The sequence below is a fragment of the Drosophila virilis genome, chromosome 5 (genome assembly GCF_030788295.1).
Source record: "Drosophila virilis strain 15010-1051.87 chromosome 5, Dvir_AGI_RSII-ME, whole genome shotgun sequence".
NCBI lineage: Eukaryota > Metazoa > Arthropoda > Insecta > Diptera > Drosophilidae > Drosophila > Drosophila virilis.
The window spans coordinates 16,286,955-16,301,726 of record NC_091547.1 but is presented as its reverse complement, the minus strand read 5'-3'; the positions used below and the strand labels follow the sequence as shown (position 1 = coordinate 16,301,726).

Genomic DNA, 14,772 nt, shown 5'->3' with positions numbered 1-14,772 from the left:
TTCAAAATCGGGGTCGGTGCGAAAATCGAAACTTTTTCGATGAAACTTTTTCGCGGAGATATGACGTTCCAAAACGACATAACTCCACTGGGAGATATGACCTCTCAAGCCATCACGATTTTCTTCAAAATCGAGGTCGGTGCGAATATCGAAACTTTTCCGATAAAACTTTTTCGCGGAGATATGACGTTCCGAAACGACAAAACTCCGCTGGGAGATATGACCTTCCAAGCCATCACGATTTTCTTCAAAATCGAGGTCGGTGCGAAAATCGAAGCTTTTTCGATGAAACTTTTTCGCGGAGATATGACGTTCCAAAACGACATAACTCCACTGGGAGATACGACCTTCCATCCACCATCACGACTTTTTTTAAAAATCGAGGTAGGTGCGAAAATCAAAACTTTTTGGATGAAACTTTTTCGGGGAGATATGACGTTCCAAAACGACATAACTCCGCTGAGAGATATGACCTTCCAAGCCATCACGATTTTCTTCAAAATCGAGGTCGGTGCGAAAATCGAAACTTTTTCGATCAAACTTTTTCGCGGAGATATGACGTTTCAAAACGACATAACTCCACGGGGAGATATGACCTTCCATCACGATTTTTTAAAAAATCGAGGTAGGTGCGAAAATCAAAACTTTTTGGATGAAACTTTTTCGCGGAGATATGACGTTCCAAAACGACATAACTCCAGTGGGAGATATGACCTTCCATCCACCATCACGATTTTCTTCAAAATCGAGGTCGGTGCGAAAATCGAAACTTTTTCGATGAAACTTTTTCGCGGAGATATGACGTTCCAAAACGACATAGCTCCGCTGGGAGATATGACCTTCCAAGCCATTACGATTATCTTCAAAATCGGGGTCGGTGCGAAAATCGAAACTTTTTCGATGAAACTTTTTCGCGGAGATATGACGTTCCAAAACGACATAGCTCCGCTGGGAGATACGACCTTCCAAGCCATCATGAAACTTTTTCGCGGAGATATGACGTTCCAAAAGAACATAACTCCAGTGGGAGATATGACCTTCCAAGCCATCACGAATTTCTTCAAAATCGGGGTCGGTGCGAAAATCGAAACTTTTTCGATGAAACTTTTTCGCGGAGATATGACGTTCCAAAACGACATAACTCCGCTGGGATTTATGACGTTCCAAAACGACATAACTCCAGTGGGAGATATGACCTTCCAAGCCATCACGATTTTCTTCAAAATCGAGGTCGGTGCGAAAATCGAAACTTTTTCGATGAAACTTTTTCGCGGAGATATGACGTTCTAAAACGACATAACTCCGCTGGGAGATATGACCTTCCAAGCCATCACGAGTTTCTTTAAAATCGAGGTCGGTGCGAAAATCGAAACTCTTTCGATGAAACTTTTTCGTGGAGATATGACGTTCCAAAACGACATAACTCCACTGGGAGGTATGACCTCTCAAGCCATCACGATTTTCTTCAAAATCGAGGTCGGTGCGAATATCGAAACTTTTCCGATAAAACTTTTTCGCGGAGATATGACTTTCCGAAACGACAAAACTCCGCTGGGAGATATGACCTTCCAAGCCATCACGATTTGACCTTCCATCCACCATCACGATTTTCTTCAAAATCGAGGTCGGTGCGAAAATCGAAACTTTTTCGATGAAACTTTTTCGCGGAGATATGACGTTCCAAAACGACATAGCTCCGCTGGGAGATATGACCTTCCAAGCCATCACGATTATCTTCAAAATCGGGGTCGGTGCGAAAATCGAAACTTTTTGGATGAAACTTTTTCGCGGAGATATGACGTTCCAAAACGACATAACTCCAGTGGGAGATATGACCTTCCAAGCCATCACGATTTTCTTCAAAATCGGGGTCGGTGCGAAAATCGAAACTTTTTCGATGAAACTTTTTCGCGGAGATATGACGTTCCAAAACGACATAACTCCACTGGGAGGTATGACCTCTCAAGCCATCACGATTTTCTTCAAAATCGAGGTCGGTGCGAATATCGAAACTTTTCCGATAAAACTTTTTCGCGGAGATATGACTTTCCGAAACGACAAAACTCCGCTGGGAGATATGACCTTCCAAGCCATCACGATTTGACCTTCCATCCACCATCACGATTTTCTTCAAAATCGAGGTCGGTGCGAAAATCGAAACTTTTTGGATGAAACTTTTTCGCGGAGATATGACGTTCCAAAACGACATAACTCCAGTGGGAGATATGACCTTCCAAGCCATCACGATTTTCTTCAAAATCGGGGTCGGTGCGAAAATCGAAACTTTTTCGATGAAACTTTTTCGCGGAGATATGACGTTCCAAAACGACATAACTCCGCTGGGAGTTATGACGTTCTAAAACGACATAACTCCAGTGGGAGATATGACCTTCCAAGCCATCACGATTTTCTTCAAAATCGAGTTCGGCGCGAAAATCGAAACTTTTTCGATGAAACTTTTTCGCGGAGATATGACGTTCCAAAACGACATAACTCCGCTGGGAGATATGACCTTCCAAGCCATCACGATTTTCTACAAAATCGAGGTCGGTGCGAAAATCGAAACTCTTTCGATGAAACTTTTTCGTGGAGATATGAACTTCCAAAACGACATAACTCCGCTGGGAGATATGACCTTCCAAGCCATCACGATTTGACCTTCCATCCACCATCACGATTTTCTTCAAAATCGGGGTCGGTGCGAAAATTAAAACTTTTTGGATGAAACTTTTTCGCGGAGATATGACGTTCCAAAACGACATAACTCCAGTGGGAGATATGACCTTCCAAGCCATCACGATTTTCTTCAAAATCGAAGTCGGTGCGAAAATCGAAACTTTTTCGATGAAACTTTTTCGCGGAGATATGACGTTCCAAAACGACATAACTCCACTGGGAGATATGACCTTCCAAGCCATCACGATTTTCTTCAAAATCGAAGTCGGTGCGAAAATCGAAACTTTTTCGATGAAACTTTTTCGCGGAGATATGACGTTCCAAAACGACATAACTCCAGTGGGAGATATGACCTTCCAAACCATCACAATTTTCTTCAAAAACGAGGTAGGTGCGAAAATCTAAACTTTTCGATGATTTTTTTTTAATATCTCGGGTAAATAATGTCTGATTTTAAAATGTTATACCGTTTTGAATGCGTACGGACCCCTACCATCAATTGGCATTCAAGCAAATTAAACATCGTTTTGTTAAAAAAAAATGTAGACAAAAAACCGATTCGTTCGTAAATTCAACCTTTTTGATGATATTTTTTTTCAATATTTCCGTCAAATAATGTTTGAATTTTTAATTTTTTTGACCCAAATCGACAAAATGGCAAGGGGTGTAAATAATAAGAGCTAGAGTCCCCAAACTTGACATATATCTTCTAATATAGAATATATGTATGCATTTGATGTTGGAAGAAGAGGGTTCAGGGTATCCCCAAGTCGGGAGCTGCCGACTAGAACCTCTTACTTGTTACAAATTGTATTTCATTTTTACTTCTCTATAATGCCTAGATTCTTATGTACTATTCAAAATTAAATTTACCAGGGTTAACTGTAGTTAAGACTGCTTTGATATATATATTGATTGGTATACTATATAAAAATTAACTCTTTCCACTTTATTCACATCTGAGGTTTATCTATGTATGCTCTGACAAGAAAAAATAAACATAGTTGGGTTTTATCACAAATGATTTCTATGGGCACCATGCTAATTAAATATATTTGCAAAAAAAAAAAAACATAAGCCAATAATTAGTTGTTATGTTAAAAATAACAATTTTCAAAGCCAGGCCACAAATAAGCATTTATCTTGTATTTTGAGCCCGCATGCAACCAAAGGCTTTTAAATATCGTGTCGGACTTAATTATGCAAATCTTGCATATTATGAGATGTTGCGGTTTTGATGCTTATGGCCATATAAGAGGGCTATCTAATATATTTGCCACATTTGGCTTTTGGTCGTGTGTGTAAATACGCCCCATCCATTAAATGAGTACATTTAATTTGAGCTGACCCAGCTGAGCAATAAAATGAGCCTGGTTATACAAATTACTCCACATAAATTCTATTAATTGCCACTTTGCCTTTGGCGCACCCACAGAGTTCCGCCTTTTATTTGTCATGGATGATAAGCTGCTTAATTGTGGCCTCTGGAAATAAATTCTGTTATTTATTTCGTCGTTATACAATAGCTATAATTTGATACAGATGCTGTCGTACAAAAACGGAAAGTAAACAGATTATTAAAAGATTTAATTTAAAACCCTTTGTAATTGATAAGCTTAGAATTCTGTTTTTTTTTTTTTTTGATTATTTTTGCAGCACCACAAATTAAAAAGGCTTGCATATTTATAGCTAATATACGATATATTTAAATCTCAGCGAATATGATAAAGATAGTTATGGAAAAAGGCAGATAAACAATGTCAAGATAGTTTTAAGATTAAGTTCGTCGTCCTGATCAAGAAGATGCGTTGCCTTACCCATATCGTCTACAAATAAGTATATCCCTCTTATTATGGTATTCTATTCTCAAAACTGAAGGCTTGCCAACAAGACTTCGGGCACAATACAATATCTCTTAAAAGGCTCTTTATGTATTATTATGTGACCACTTCCCATCTGTGGAACACATACCTGATATGATCCCTTCAGAGCTATTTGAGCTCCCAGCTCTCTATTACCTAAGCCAATGAAAAGTGAGAGCAAAACTTTATGCCATTAAGTTTCACTTAAGGGCATCTCGAGTAGCTCGAATCAGGGACAAGAGTTTTGTGTATTTTCTTGTGGCACGAGGGTTTATGACACCTCGTTGGCTTTAATGCACTTTCATTAACGGGGCTTTCATATTAATGCGATAATTTTGTCAAAATGAATAAACCAGCCATTTATTTATGAGGACAACTTGTCATACTTTGACAAACTACCAAACAGCCACCAGGAATTTGTCTAATTTATGGGCTGGATTTTTGGATTTAGTTGCGAAAGTGTCGCTGGATCGGAATGTTGTTCCTTACCCCGTTCCCGTTCGCACCTCGGCTGGCGTGGCTTCTTCATCAACCTTCGGGCACGAATGCAATCAATAGTTGCGGAATCAGCAGTTTGTTATTACTTGGTTGCTTCTGTTGGTTTTGCCATTGTTACAGTTGTGCCAATATTTGTCCGTGGGCTTTGAGCAGAGCTGGGCGCGTGTCGTTATAATCGAATTTCGTGAGTGTTCGTGTTTAACAGAACAGCACCATAAAAAACATTAACACGCTACCAAATTGTGGTAAAATCGTGTTTATCGTCACGTGTTTCATATTCATATGTTCATGCTCAACATGCGCTCGTGTCTTTATTTTTTTGTTTTTATTTATGTTATATGTGCTAACAAACAAAGTCTGCACTTATAACAAAAGCTTAACAAGCTATGCATTCACTTGTGAAAGTTGAATCATACCAAAACATGAAAGCGAGCATTTATAAAATATGCACATAGCATATGTGTTTTGCAATTGCAACTCTTAAAAAAAATGTAATATGAACCTTGCACGTGATATGCGATATTATTATGTATGGAAACATTATGTTCAACATTTGCAAATTGGCATTGCCACGTAACTTGTCGTGTAAGTGCAGCCTTCTTGGGAGTGGACTCTAACGTGGCCAGTTGGGCAGGGGACTAAGGGCGGCAGCTTCTGCGGCTGCTTATTTATTTAAGACTGTCATTAAGGTGCATGCACGACCGAGCTTACAGTTTATGGTCTAAGGCCACGGACTGCGAACGGCGAGAAACACGAACAGCAGCAGAAAACAGCTGGCCCTGCGCCTGTCTCCTGCATAACTCATTCGTTCTCATATTCTCCAGGTACCTTTGAGCCAGCCTGACACCGGGCAGGGCGCAGAATGGATAGAACTTTAAGCAAAGCAGCACAGCGGGCTGTGAGCAAAGTCTGGGTAAATAATTTTATTGTAAAGTAAAATCACAATAAAAATGCAACGCGAGCCCCAACGTCTACAATTTAATTAAAGTAATAAATTGCACGTCATTTGTGTAACCTGTGCCCCGAGGATGAGCTTAAGCGAAATGTGTTCTGGGAAATTGCCCGTAAAATGCCAACGTAAGGAGCCTTAGCAACGATTGCAGGCTCAGGAACAGGATTAGAATTGTCAAACGGCAACAAACAGTGCACAAATAAGGTCGTAGGTGACAGAGGCAACAAACCTCAAGGAACATAGCCTAAGCTCAGCTCATATTCAAGAATATGTCTTAAATATAAAACAGAAATTCATCAGATGTCAAATGACTAAACTACATGACATGTTTATTCTGAAGAAGAATAAATAGATTAATAGAATTAAAGAAAATAGTAAAATTTAACTATGTAAAATACTCTTAAGAAGATATCCAGCTAATTAGGCGCAACTTTGTTCTCGCTGCTAGAACTGTAGTATTCTTAAATAAATAGTCTTCTGCGCATAATCTATTTCCAACGACCGGGCTTGCATTAATCACCTTGATTTGTGTACCCACAGCAGACATAGAATCTTATTTAGCAACTGCATTTTAATCAGCCTTTGTTTGCACTTAAATCATTTGGTTTTTATTTCATAGCAAAGCAGAATATTCCGCTTATATAATTGGGTATTAAAACGCCCGCGCACATTGCTCGAATGCACTAATGAAAGCAAAATCTTTGGTAAGGACAAGAAAGCAAACTACAAGAGGCTACTGCCATAGACATTCCCCAGTTGGCCCAGTTGGCGACAAGAATACCACCAGCAGAAAGATTCCACGGAAAACGTTAGCTAATGAATTTTAATTACGTAAATAAGTTGGCTTGGACAATTACGGGCCGTTCGCCACAGTCGTTTTGCCGCCCCAGTTAAACGTAGTTCTTGTCATTAAGTGCCAAAAAACAACATACAGAAATGAGGATGAGAAACCCAACAACAACAACAACAATAAGAACAAAAAGCTCACGCCAACACGCACAAGCAAAACTTAACAAATTCTATTAAAATCAGCTGCTTTGTGGCGGCAGGAAACGGAAATGATTTTCATTAGCCCCAAAGACCACTTGACAGAATCTGGCAATAGCTGACAGCCGTATAATGCATTAATTAAGTATCAAATATGTTTGACGTTGATGAGTTTTTTTGCTACTGCCGACAAATTGCACATACGCCCCGTAATGCGGAGTGCCAAAAAATCATTTTATTGTAAGCATGCAAACTTAATATGCCATTCTACGGTTCTTTATATTTGCGGCTCTGGCATTCTGGCTTTAGCCTGGTCTCTCCGGTGTGAATGTGTTACCTGTGCATCGCGGTGTGATAATTAATTTGATTTAACACTCGAGTGCACAACGTTTTTGCCATTTGGTTTCGACCCATTTTGGTTTGTCAGGTTTAATGAGCCGCATGCAAAATTTATTTAATAACCTTGCATAAGTCAGTTTTATGACTGCACTAAAAGCAAGGCTATTAAATGAAACAATGGTAGCAAACTTAAATGCGACTCATACAGAGCGTCAGGCTTTTAGTATCGAAGCATTTTTGACATTCCCATAAATTTAGTGTTAAATATGCCAATATGCATAAATAATGAATACCATGTGTGGCCCTCATGGTCGCAGCTATTTTATTTTAATTAAAGGCTAGAGCAAACTGCAAATCCAATTAGTAGCTCACAAAATTGTTGCATAAAATATAATTATCCAAAATTATATATGCGGCAAAAATCCCAAATTAATGCAAATTCTTCAACGTGGGAAGCTGATTGCACATAAATTAAAAATTCTACACCACTTTAAGTTTAAATGGCGGCTTAAAATTATTAATTTAAATTCATGAACTTGGCAGCAATATTTATAAATATAAACAGCCCAAAAAAGTTGCTTTAAAAACTAGATTATTTGTATTGTTTATTGATTAACTGCCAGGCACAAACTTCAGCCCCAGAGTGTGCAACAAAAACTTGAATCCAATGCCACTGAATGATTTAATGCCTTAACGCCCGAGCACTTTGGGCAGTTGTGGGACTCGCCACTTGACACCGGCAAAGCCATCAGCAAAATGTGGCCAGCCCTGTATCACCTGCCACGCCTTGCCCACCGCCCACCTGAGCACCAGGCTGCTCTGTCAGTTGGCCAACACTGCGGCCACAGCTCAACGAAGCAGCCTTGCAAAAATGCACAATACAACACCATTTTTCAAGCCACAAAACTTTTTCTGCTCTCACTGATAGTGCTGGCCAAAAGGCCTTACGTGTCAATTTGTTATAACTTATTCAAGGCCAACCATTTTGGTATCTGCGTGAAAAATGCCATAAAAATGAATGCTGACCCGGCCAAAAGCGGCTTCGTCTACCCGTCCACAATAATGTCTAGCAATGTCTTAGAAATATTATGTAGCCCATATTGCGCAAACAGAACGTACAGAGTGCTGCATACAGACAAATAAGAGAGATGACAAGTTGTAAGCCACACTTTTTACGCACAGCTACTTCACAGGGTATCTTATTGTGCAACAACCGCTGGAATAGAATTTTCCCCGCCCAAAACTCTGACACGCACAGAAGTTACGCTTCAAGAATATTAGCAAAGCTCTTGTGCTGAGCTGCGCTGCTGGCAAGGAGACCAAAATGTGCCAACATTTTGCGGGTTCAATGCGAAATCGATCGATTTTTCTGTGAGCTTTCCGCTGGTAGAAAGTTAATTGCTTTGCAAAACTTGAAAGAACTTAACTTGAAAGTTATTACAAAGCAAAAAATAAATATAAGAAATACGTCAAGTGCCAAAAAAAGCTGTCACAGAGATTTCACATTAACTTGCGCCACTTTTTATTAAAAATCAAAACTTTTTACTTAAGCTTGTCCATAATGAATGACACTTTGCTATAATTTCTTTGTGATTTTGTACATTTTATTACAGCAAAAGCCGCAACAAAAATTCAAGCCGTATTTCGAGGCCACAAAGTGAGAGAAACCATGAAAAAATCGGAAACCAAAACTACAACCAACAATGGCAGCGCCATCTCCGCCGCCGCCAATGCCGCCGCCGAGGCAGCCTCCTCCTCTGCGGAGCCCACCAAAGCAGAGCTCGAGGCTGAATTTGATCCGAACGACAAAGGTACGTGAATGCTGACTTAAAGCTTTTAAACTGTAAACGGGATATTTGAAGCCAACGATGGCATTAGTTTAGTTAGCAAATATTTAGTTTGACCAAGTCAAAGGACATTAAGCTTAAAGTATAGTATAGATGGATGACAGCATCTTAAGAAAGTTAGAAATAAAAGAAAGAACAATGCAACTTTTATGCAGCGAGAAGCACGTATTGTACTTTAATTCGTGACCTAGCATAGGCATGGCAACTCGAAAATATTATAAATTTAATAGAAATCATATTTATTATTCATTTCTTTCAACTTATATTAACATATTTAAAGATACAACTGTTCGTGTGGTTGTGCATATAAATACGACGTGCGACATTCTCGACTTTGTTGCACTCAATTTAATTTCAGAAAATGCGTCACATAAAAACTACATCTTAGTTTCTCAATTATGCACAGTCAGACGCTCTCGAGAGAAGAACTTCAGAACATCATATGTTATCCTACTTGGTCATTATTAGCCCAAGCCGCGACACAGTTGTGAGTCGTTTGACTAAGTGCTATCTTGTTAACCTGCTTACACATCGTAAGCTCATTAATCATGGCTACACTTGCCGAAATTCGCATGCACAACACTTGACAGTTGACGTCAGCTCCTCCTTCTCACGCCTTAACTTTGTTTTCTGGCTGTCTGACACCCTGCATCCTCGGGGCTCGACCTCGCACGTTGTCGGCGAATCAACAACTTTACACCCAAGCCAAACTACATGCTGGAATTACAGTTTGCACAACTTCCCGGGCGTAATGAAAACTTTCGCGTTACCGTTACGCAATATATTTTCCAGTGTAAGAAAAAATTTGTCACTTGGCAACGCACAACACACACACACACACACAAAGTTGCGTGGTGTTAGCCTAAAGTTGCCTGCGAATGATGGCAGGCTCGCATGGCTATGTAAAGTTTATAGCCCCGCCTCCGGAGTACGCCCACCGGGTATTTAATCGTGGCTCAGATACGCAACGCTCATAAATAACGCACAAGCTTCAAGCGATACAGGAGGCATACAGCCCCAGGAGACGGGCAGACTGGGTCTGAGGATCTGCTGTTAGCACGTTTAACCCTATTAAGCCGTAACAGCCACTGACAATTTTTAGCCATCGCTTGCTAGGCGTGCAGGAAGACTCCCAGGCTGGCAGAACTGGCAGGCTGCTCATTAAAAACTTAGAGGCTGTCATCAGGACGCATATCCAACGAGGACAAGCCCACCATCTCCTGAATTCAAAGCCAACCAGACAGCCTCCGCCGCCGCCGACACCTCTGACGCTTTCGTGGGAAATTGCCGTTGAGCTTAATTATAGTGCTCGACAACACGGTAAAGGGTGTGTCTCACAAGCATAGTGTCTCACATGCCTTTTCCTATGCGCTCAACAATGGGCGGCAAAGGCTAATTAGACGCGGTTCACATGTCAAAGCTTGCGAAAACGCATGAAAAGCCAGTTGACGTGTTGTTGTCCAAGAAAACCGGAATGAGCAGGCTACTGAGAAGGTCACTCCGAGCTGTATGTGTGGTCTACTTTGCAACTTCCACTCTGATGTGGTACACTGTCACCTTGATGTCCTTGATGTTACTCTGAATTTCTCATAAATAAATGGGTGTCAAAGTCTACACTACTTCATATGCAACCATCTTGTATACTATATGCAATTATCTTGGATAGCGACTAATGCATTTCTCGCAAACATACGGTGTCTAATACTATCTCGTTGGTAGAATCTTTTTTGTGGCTTTTTTATATACACTAAAATCCCAATCTGGCTGCAAACTGTTTTTTTAATTAAGTGATAACTTTAGGTTTTTTTCATGATATTCTGCGAAATCGCATACAACTTATCTCAAAAGTTATTTACTATCATTTAAAGCGTCCTCGTTTTTCTGCTGCTTGTTACAACACATAACACATAACTTCCGACAACATTTTCTTTAAGTTTTCAACCAACAACCTCCCTATTCCAGTTGACTACAATTTCACACCTGCTTCATACCTGGCCACATGCAACCGCACCGAGCATGCCGACAGTTAGAACTTCATCATTATTTAAAGTTGGCATTCACAAAGGCAACAACATTGGTTGAGCAGCTGGCTGGTGTTGGCCTAGTTTAAAAATGTGCAGCCAACATATTGCACAATTTTAACAACGATAACAAACAAGCAAAAACAACAACAATTTCGGGTCGAAGCAAATTATATAGCCAGTGTTTAGCTTAAGCGAATGCAACATCGCTTTTTGGCATAGCATATGCAAATCAGCACAAATATCACGCACACATGTAGAGCACACACACACACACACACACACACACACACACACACACACGCGCGCAAAAAGGACGAAAATCGAAAGCCGATGGGGTTTAAAAGGATATTTTCTTGTCGTATTCGCATTTGCCAAAATTCTGCGGCTTTAGCTTGTTTTCCTTTCTGGCATTTTGAGCATTTGCTTTGTGCATAGAACACACTCATTTACCACAACACACGCACATACACACACACACACACACAAACATAGATTCAAAGCACTCAGGACAAACGCAGTGAGCATTTGGCCTAATGCCCTTGGAGGTCGCAATTTGTTTTGCTGCCAGGCCAATTGCAATTTTGGCCTCATTTCACTTGCATAATCATTGCTCACTAATTGTTGTTTTGTCATGTTTTGTCATGTTGAATGCCTTTTGAGCTTATGCTTCGGCTAACGTTGCGTATGGTTAACTTTGACAATAACTCGAAATTGTCTGTTATTATAAGTATCAACTAAATATTAAGCTGGTCATTACAGGAGACAATAGTATCTAAATATACTTAGGTCTTTGAGTTTAATGTCAAAATATTGCAAAATATAAACAGTAATTGATGCTGCCAACGGTCGATGTGATAATCGTGGGCTTAAGATTTTAGTATTTACTATAAATTATAAAGAAGATTATTTCTGTATCATATTTAGATGCTTTTGAAACAGCTTAACAGAAAATTGTATAAACATTTGCGTCGAGAGCTGAAGATTTTTGTTTTAATAAATAAATTTTTATAAGTATATCAATAAATTTATGAACCAGGCATAAAAGCATGATTTTTACAATTATTTAATGAAAACCAAAAGAAAAAAGATGCAATTTTGTTAGGCGCAGCTAATTTAATCTTTTAGAACACCTTACAATGTATTTTTAAATGAGTGTGAAGTATGGTTAAGTGTTGAGAATCGCATTAAACAGACGATAACTAGTAGGTTTTATGAGCCTTCACGCGTGCATTTGTGTTGGCTGACAGTTGAAATTCGGTGCGTGTTAGCCGGATGTTGGCAGTAAACAAAGGGGGAGAAAAAACATCTGCGATTAAAACGGCGCAGCGCTTTTTCTAATTGGATTTTCGGCTTTAAGCGCGGCCGTAATTTCATTTGCACCACAACAACACCGCCGCAGGGCAAGACATTTAAGTACAATGTTAAGTGTGTTGTTGTTAGTCTTGTTGCTTATTCACAGCTGGGCCACAAGCAGCACAAACAAAAGCCGGATCCGGAAAACACGCGCCGTAATGCGGCGTATAAAGACAAGAGCAACAGAGAGCACGGCCTTCATTGGCAGGCCGATAAATACCCTAGCCTTACTTTTTGCCAATTAGATATTTTAACCCGATTTGATAGCGATTTGAAGATCTTTACAGTGAATAGTGGATGCCCAGTTTTTTCTATACGGCTCTATGATTAGTAGGCCGATATTTGTACTATGTTCAAGGAGCTTCACGAAACTATACGATACCGAAAGGTTCTCAACAAGAGAAATGAATGATTCGATCGTATCATCTGTAGATACTAATTAAGAAAATATATAAATTAAGAGGTTGCAAATTTCATGACAGAAGAATTACACCCGCAAGAGTATATCAACAGAAAAGCACAAAAGGAACAACAACATACGCGACATGGAACACGCAATAAGCGGCATGAACCAAAAACATTTTGGACGCTGAATTGACGCTTTTTTTCAGCTCACCAACACACACACACAAGCACAACCACACACACACACACGTGCCGTCGCCGCTGGGCCTGGGCTCAGGTGCGCCGCAATACAAAAGTAAATTTCAGCGGACCCGAAAATAAAACAGACGACAACATTTTGCTGTCGTTCCCTGAATTTACAATGCACAGTGGCCAAAAAAACAACCATAGGTGACCCAAGTGTGTGTGTGTGTGTGTGTCTGTTCCGGGTGTGTTTAGAGTATAACTGCAAGACAGCTGGTCGTGTATTTATTTAGCAGACACTAAACGTTTTGCAAAAGTTCTTGGGTCTGTCGCCTGGTCGGAGACCGCATTTTAAATATTTCAGCAACTTGGCACCTTCTTCCTCTTGTTTGTTGTTGTGTCTTCCTGGCCGTGTTCCTGGTAAGGATGCGGGCGGCAACACCTACGGCCCATATAGATAAACAAGTTTATTGTTGCTTTCAAATTCTACTTTGTAAATATTTAACTGCGGCTTCAATACTTAGTGCTATTATTTATTTAGTTACTGGCTAAATGAGAGCTGGATGTGTTTATGTGCCGTGTTATTTTTGGACAGACAAAGTTAGCCTCAAGTCATTTTATAGTCCGTTAAACTCGAGATTGACTTAAGCTTTCAAAAGGATTTTTAATGTTAACCAAACACCTTTTCCAAATTAATTATGCAATTGGCTTATCGACAGATTATGGAGCTATACTGTTAATATTTTAAATAAACAATATATCGTGGAAATAAAGTCGAGCTGCTTGCATTATTTGTTTGTTTGGGTTGTTTTTTTTTTGCATAATAATCTTGTTAATCTACCAGACACCTTGTCATAAATATCAGTTAATCTTTAAGCCGGTAGTGAATTATGCCGGGGATTAAATTAAAGCACCACTGACTTTTAATTAGTTAGTTTTCAGACCCCAACCTACTGCTACCCATTCCAAATTGCGCAAAAACCCATAAGCTGCTTTTCTGCCGGGCTTTATATTAATTAAAGTTTTTTGTTTGATTATCCGTGGCCACACCCATATGGTTTTGTTCGAGTATTTGTGGGCGAGCGGCAAGCGGCAGCCGGTTGGGTCGCCACATTTCCAATGGGACTTTGGGCCTATATTAGTCGGTTGGCTTAAATGTGATTACCGCAAGAGAGTTTATACGTGTTTGAAGTTTAATTAGCAACATTTTCAAATATATGTGACAAGCATTTACGTGCAAATTAACACTTAATCTGGCCGAGGGATCGCGTGCACAGACGCCAAATCATTAATGTAAATCATGAAAATTGTCCAACAGTGCCATTTAAATTGCTTTGCCACAGTGCGTATACGTAATTGTCTTTGTTTACCTTTACGGCCCCAAAAATATTTTTGTGCACGGCCCGGCCCGGCAGCAATACAAAACTTCGGGCTGCACTTGTAATGGAAATGAATCCTCTTCGGTTAACCACAAGACTTAGTCAACGGAAATTGAAAAACGGGCTTAGTTCTTGTGCTGTCCCAAAGACTGCCAACTGCGAGCGACCGCAAGGCTTAGACAAAGTAAAAAAAAAAAGGTCAAGGTACGCAGCATTCTGTGTGTCACGAGTGAGGTTACAAAAACTTTAGCAAACAATTTGTTTTTC

General features: G+C 39.9%; 1 protein-coding gene across 3 annotated transcripts in view; it reads left to right on the top strand.

Moving 5' to 3' along the window:
- Positions 1 to 14,772, top strand: part of igl (igloo) — a 50,979-nt gene that overhangs the window by 30,334 nt on the left and 5,873 nt on the right. For 2 of the 3 annotated variants that reach the window (XM_002049654.4, XM_015174334.3), the window contains exon 2: positions 8,928 to 9,125. In XM_002049654.4, the coding sequence (XP_002049690.1) occupies positions 8,928 to 9,125 (198 nt within the window). Of the gene's footprint in view, positions 1 to 8,927; positions 9,126 to 14,772 lie in introns of those variants that run through there. The other variant, XM_015174333.3, reaches the window with a different exon arrangement.